Source organism: Rhinolophus sinicus, linkage group LG03 (genome assembly GCF_036562045.2).
Source record: "Rhinolophus sinicus isolate RSC01 linkage group LG03, ASM3656204v1, whole genome shotgun sequence".
In the NCBI taxonomy this organism is placed as follows: Eukaryota; Metazoa; Chordata; class Mammalia; order Chiroptera; family Rhinolophidae; genus Rhinolophus; species Rhinolophus sinicus.
In genome coordinates, this window is record NC_133753.1 from 34,513,338 (window position 1) to 34,520,074 (window position 6,737).

A 6,737-nucleotide genomic window follows, 5' to 3' on the forward strand; every position below is an offset into this window, starting at 1 on the left:
TCCTCCCACCCTCCACCCCCAGGCAAACCTATTAGCCATTCAGGACGACAAAACCCCCGCAGCCCCGCGCATTGTCCCGCCGAGCGCCTGGCCACAGTCATTAGCCCTGATTATGCTGAGCCGCCTGACAGCCCTGCGGGCCGCTGGGCAGACCCACCTCCCCTTCACCGCCACCCCCCGGCCCCGCCTCACAATAGGAGCGGAAATCGTCCGCGCTCCCGCGTTCTGGCTGAATAGAGCGAAAAGCTGCTTCTCTTCTTCTCCCGTCCCATTCACTTTGTCTTTAGACACAATATTTTTTTCCTTTTTGTTAAAATTAGGGGGAGAGAACGAGGTCAAGGAAGACTTTGCTAGAGCTCTTTGCCTGTCATTTGTTTAATGTAAACAAAGAGCAAGTCCTCCCCCACCTCCAGCCTCTCATCCCCTCCCTCCCAGATTTTTATAAACAAACTAGTGACTAGAAAGGCAGTGGAGGTGGGGTGGGACCAGCGCGGCGGGTGGAAGCGAAGTGGGTCATTAAGGGGGATGAGAGAGGAGCTGCGGCATTTGGGGAGCAGGAGCCATCGCGCTTTTGGCGGGTGGTTGAAATATTTATAACCGGTAAAGGAGCCTGAGCTAGGGCTGGGGGTTAAATCCTCACACTGGTCAGGTCCGTTGAAATATGAAATATAAAAATGCAGCTTCTCTCCACTTTGCTGGAGTAAGTGCTTTTTGGGGAATTGTTACAGGAAAATAATTTCAAGAAAGAAAGAAAGGAAACCCATCATATGGAGATTTCTCCAAATTCAGAAACCTTCAGCATTGCTACTACCTGGAATTAAAAAACAAAAAAACAAATACGCTTTCTAGACCAGGATAAAACTAAGGAAAAAAACTAAAAAGAAAACGAAAACCTTTTACAATACCAGGCCATGGGAAGATTTGGACCAATTCCCAACATGTGATCATCGAAGAATTAATTGATTGTTCACAAAAGCAGTTAGGTACATCGGGTTTCAGATAAACATTTAAAAAATCTTTTAAATAATATGTCACCCTTTAAGATATTATTAAAATTAGATAAATCTTAAGATTGGTGAAACAGAATAACTACTTTACAATATAATCCTTAGGCAGCATATTACTTCAGGCAAATGAGATGTACTTTAAAGAAAGATGTAGTTCAAAGGCTTTCACCAAAGCAGGAAGAAAAATCCTCTATCAATTCTCCATCACTGTTTGGCCTTCTCTTTTTTTGCTAAGCAATGAAGCATTCTTTAGAAATTTTTGTAAAGAGAAAGTTTAGTTCTTAGCAGTGCTATTACCCACCCTGTTTTTGAAAAATGCATAGTGGACATTTCCTTCTGCATTTGAACTGGTGAGTGAGGTGGGATTTTAGAATCTCAAATTCCTTTATATCAGTCCACTAATTAGTCCTTTCCCTTCCCTCTTGAATTTGCATCAGCTTAAAAGATAAAATTTGCCAACTATCTTCTTCAAATGCTGGTCTGGACAGCTCAACAGTTAGGATGTGGTGAGGCTGGGGAACAAGACTGGAAATGCCTTGATTTTTCGCTGAAGTGCAATACACTTTGGCAGATTCAGGACTAGGGTGAGGCAAGGGAGGCACCTAGAGCGCAAAATTTAAGGAGGCACTCACTCCCAGATGCCTTGTACTTGCTGTACGTGTTTGACCTTGAGAGTGAATACCTCCCTAAATTTTGTACTCTAGGTGCCTCCCTGGCCTCAGTGGGGCCCTTGTCCTGCTCCTTGGCATTCCAGAAACTACCAGGGGCTCTAGGAAATAAAATAGAGTCTTGAGGAATTTCTACCATCCTAGCCTTTCAGGACCCATAGTAGGGCATTTGTTTGTTTTCTGGAAGAACACCAGCTTGCCCCACTCCTTCCACCTAGAGCTCTTGTGCAAGAGAGTTTTGATTGTCAACAGTTCTCTGGATAAGGGTTTCTTTGTACACTGGCAATTGTTTATAAATCCCAAATGGGGCCAAATCTGTTCAAGCGATTTAGAAACCAAAAACCAACCCTTATTTATGTCCTGGGCTTCCCCATATATCTTGCCATTTGACTGCTTTTTGTCTCCATGACTTCACTTATTTTTGTTTGGTTTGCATATGGCACTTCTACCTAAATAAGTTAGTAGGCTTCTGAACCAAAGAAGCCTATGTTAAGGACATATGTCCATAAGGACAAAGAAGCATATGTTAAGGACAGAAAGGCAAATTGAAAGGAGTCCACTGGGGAGCAGAGCATGAGGAGGGAAGTTCAGTTCAAGTGATTCAAAGATCAATGTCAAATTTTATAATATGCAATCCATGTCACTAGGGAAAAAGCTTAGAGACTCTGGATAGCATTTACTTTGTTAGTGCAAGGACAGAGTTTTGTTTTATTTTTGTTTGTTTTTGGTGTGTGTGTGTGTGTGTGTGTGTGTGTGTGTGCCTGCACACTTTGGGAGGGCAAATTAAATACTAAAAATATTTGATATTTTTAATTGAAGCCATTGCAGGACAAGGAGGCTCTGGATGACTTGTTTCATATTTAATACAGAAATCAGATGTTTAAAATGCCAGTCATTTCTCTGCAGCTTTCCATTTCATCTCAATATGTGGCATGATTACATTCTTCCACCATCTCAGTATACCCCTTTTGTTGAAAATAATACATTTGATTAAAACCTGCTTCTGCAGCAAGAAGATACTAGGCTAGTTATTACCTTTCCTATCTTCTGTTGTCTAATTTTAATATGAGTTCAACCCTAAATACAATTTATGTTCACTCTAGTATGATCATTGGTGCCTACTGCTTTTGTATGGGAGGGGCCTCAAAGGAGATGGAAAGCTTTTCTCATTGCAGAGAATGTCAGAATAGTCTTACATTTTAATAAAATAGGACTCACTATTGACTCCCAGAATTTGGCTTCCTAAATTGTTCTTGAAAGCCCTTGACACTTAGTAAAAGTGAGTGTGAGGTGAATAAGCCATACCTGTGCTGGGAATGTGGGGAGTTGCCTAATATAGAATGCTCATGTTGCCAATTTCTAGGTTTAAATATATCATACATATGTACATGCATACATACGTATGTACCTACCTACACACACGCAATTTGACTTGGGCGGTGGCTATGTGGTTATGGACCTACCATGGGCTGTTTTAAAAATATACCAGGAGACATCAGAGAAGGCAAAATATATCATTTGCACTAGGGTCCTTGCCTGCCTGGTGAATAGAACGTCTTTTTTTTTCTTTCTTTCTTTTTTTTTTTTTTTTTTAAGGAATCTGAGAGCAGCTCCCTTATTTAAGAAAGGTTGCTCACCAGGTTTTTATTGTTTGGCTTCTCCACACAAACCCCTCAGCTCCACCCTGCCCCTTTAGAAACAGCAAGTTACCAAGATACAGAGAAACCTACCATGGCAGTCTCTTAAATAAGTAAATAAACAGCATATATATGTTTTGTTTAAAAAACTTTAAAGCAAAAGTTATACATATATAACAGCGTCCTTTCGACGTGAAATACCCACGGGAGATTCAGGCAGGCGCTCAGCGTGCAGTTCAGGTTCCGGAGGCATCCTTGCAGCAAAATCCTTGGGAAAAAGCAAAGCAAGAAGAACGTGGCTCTGGGTCGGGCCTCACCGTGAGCCCCTGCAGTAGAGGCCGGGGGGCGCCAGTGGAGCCGCGCGGGCCACCGGCTGGACACTGCAACCCGAGCTCGCGGGTCCCTCATCCCGAGCTCCTGGCCACCTGGCTTCGAAAGCGCTGGGTTTGCTTGGTCTTTCATCTTTCCTCCCTCCTTCATTTTGCTTTTCTCGTTTTGTACACCGGATTCTGTTTCTGAGCGTGTTGGGTGGGCAGCTCAGATGTCGCACTCGCTGTCGCTAGACGTGATGGAGATGGCCGAAGTGGCTGCCTTACTAGATAGACTGGCGGCAGGGCTGGAGACGGCGCCCAGCACCTCGGGCGTGCCCTCTTCCTCGGCTCTTAGAGCCCGCCCGGAGCTCTGCGACAGGACTTGCTGCTGGAGTCTACCGGGAAGGAAAGAAACATGAGTCACAGCGTGTAACATAGCCTCCGGTTGCCCACTGGTCCGCATCCTTTAAGCCCAGCGGTCAGCGGCTCTCTCAAACCCGGACAGTTAAAGCCGGTAAGGTGAGGCAACAGAAGCCCGGCAGTACTCCGCAGCGGCCTCTCCGCAGAGCCCTGCAGTTGCTCTCCCCCCACCCCCCAGAGTCCTTTCTCCTCTCCCAGTCTCTCCGGTCATCGGGATGCTGGACTTGCAGGGTCATTTCCGGTTGTTGACCACCTTTGAGAGATTTACAATACCGTCAGGATAAATGAAGTGGGGGTGACAAGGACAGAGTAGGCTCTGGGACAGGGGACCCCTTCCCAGCATGTGTCTGCTTGGGGCAGACACCTTTGTCAGTGTCCCTGAGGCCTGGTTGGCCCAAAGCTTACCGCAAAAGGAGATGCCTGGGGGTTCCAGGGAGCATTTGGGCCTTGGGGAAGATGCTGAGTTCTTGGTCAAAATGTCTAATCGAGATCCATACGCTGGGGAATGAAAAGGCACAGCCAACTAGTTTGCTGTTTTGTGATTGGGCTGCCCACGAGTGGAAGAGAGCTCGATTTCCCACTTCTTAGAAACATGAGTCCATCGAAAACTGTTTTCATAGCATCAGAGAAGGATGCATCTGGGCTTTAAAAATGACAATAAACTGCCACATTGCTACTAATAAGCGGGCTTCACTTAGTAACAGGAGTCTGGGCCAAGGTTGACAAGAATTAGCTTCGGGCCTTGGGGTCCCTAATTGTTCCTGGGATTTTAATTTTCTTATCCCCTCCCAAAGCAGGCTTGATTTGGTGACTGCAACCAGCTGCTGGCGAGATCCCCCCAGGCGCCCAGAAAAAGAGGGTGGGGAACCAAGAGCCCGGAAGGAAACCTCTGCCCAGAATCCCAGAACACAGGGGCTCATAACCGAAGACAGACCGCGCTCCTAACTCTGCTGAATCCAAGTCGTCGGGCCCAGGGTAAGAGCGCCCAGGGTGCGGTCTCCCGCCCCCTGCCGGGTGAGCGCAGGGCGAGGAGGCTCTAGGTACCCACCTGTTCTTTGCGGCAGCTGCCCGGTCCCTTTGTCGGCGGTTTTTGAACCAGTTGCCCACCTGCGTAGGGGTCAGTCCAGTTGCCTGGGCGAGCTCACGCTTTTTGCTGGGGTTGGGGTACGGGTCCTGCAGGTACCATTCCCGTAGCAGGTGCCGCGTGCGCTCCTTAAAGCAGTGTGTCTTCTGTTCGCCATCCCAAATGGTGCGCGGCAGCGGGAACTTCTTCCTCACGCGGTACTTGTCCACGGGACCCAGGGGCCGTCCACGCAGCTTCTCAGCCTCCTGGTAATGCGCTTCAAGCCACAGAGCCTGAAGCTTGGCGTGCGACTCCTTGGTGAACTTGTGGTTTTCTAGGATATGGTAGAGCTCGCGGTAGTTGCCACCGTGGAAGGCCACGATGGCTCTCGCGCGCAGCACGGATTCATTCTTGTTGAGGGCCTCGCAGGCCGCAGGGGCCACCGGCAGCGACCAGAGGAAGCGACCCAGGCGCTCCACGTCGCCGCTCTCCTCAAGAGTCTCGCATACCCCCGCCACTTGCTGGGGGCTGAAATTCAAGATGGGCAGCTGGAACATCGAGGCAGCGCCGCCGGCGGCTGGACCGCTAAGCCCGGAGCGGGACACGCAGCAGATGCCCACGGGCCGGGTCGGGTGCGCTAGGTTCTTCTCGGTGAAGCAGCTCTGGGCAGCCCGGACGCACAGCTGGGGCGGCGGTGGAGGCACAACAGCGGGGAGCGAGAAAGTGGGAGGGATTGGAGGAGGTGCGGGCTCCGCGGCTCGGTTTCGGCTAGGCTCCGTTAGGGCACGAAGGCGGGCGAGCCGGCGCCTCTACTGGGGTGGGCGGATTGGCGGCACGGGCGCCATGGAGACCCCCTGTCAGTCACTGGCCGGCTCTGCCAATCAAGACTGCGACCAGGATGTCTGGGACATTTCAGCACCTCCCCGCTCTCGACAGCGCCCGCCGTTCACTCGTGGACTTTTCCTCAGTATTTTGCAGAACCTGGAGGAGGAAAAGACTTGCCAGCGGCTGGGCGAAAAAGAGAGGCGAGAGCAGCAGCGTTTCAATCCCAGCCTTGTTCTTCCGTCCTCCCCCACGCTCCCCACCCCCCAAATAAGGCAATGATGTGACAGGAATCCACTTTGGGGAGATACGCTGCCTGGGACAAGAGGTCTCCAGAGGACAAAAAGGACTGGGCCAAAACGAAATCCTCCAAGAACTCGCCAAGTTTAGTTGTACCCAAACAGCAAACCGTGCAAGCAGCGCACTAATGGGGAGGGAGGGGAAGTGGATCACCTTATTTCTTTCCAGCACCCATCCCTGCATGGCTTTCCTCCTTTTCCAGCTGCCAAAGCAGCCGAGTGGGATGCGAATCTGAAGCAGAAGGAACGGGACCGGGAATCTGTAGAAGAGGTCAGTTTGGACTCTATCCTCACCACCTTCAAAAGCCTTCTGAAATCATTCAAAGTTCGAGCTAGGACACTCTTACACCTGGTAACACAGGTGCTGACCGTGAAGTCAAACACTCGTAAGAAAAGGGGCATCACACCCCAAAAAGTTTATACTTTTTAGCTCCCCTCTGCCCCCAGTTTAATGGATTTGAACAAATGTGCACCATAGCAACATCTGGAATGAGAAGTTATTGGTAAGGT

At 49.2% G+C, this 6,737-nt stretch overlaps 1 protein-coding gene across 1 annotated transcript; it reads right to left on the bottom strand.

The window, feature by feature from the left end:
- Nucleotides 1-1,716: 1,716 nt before the first annotated feature.
- On the bottom strand, nt 1,717-5,891 carry SIX6 (SIX homeobox 6). Its single transcript, XM_019750760.2, has 2 exons — nt 5,092-5,891; nt 1,717-4,018 (listed from the first exon to the last, which is right to left on the bottom strand). The coding sequence occupies exons 1-2, from the start codon at nt 5,661-5,663 to the stop codon at nt 3,850-3,852; spliced, it is 741 nt and encodes a 246-aa protein (XP_019606319.1). The 5' UTR covers nt 5,664-5,891; the 3' UTR covers nt 1,717-3,849.
- Nucleotides 5,892-6,737: the final 846 nt, after the last annotated feature.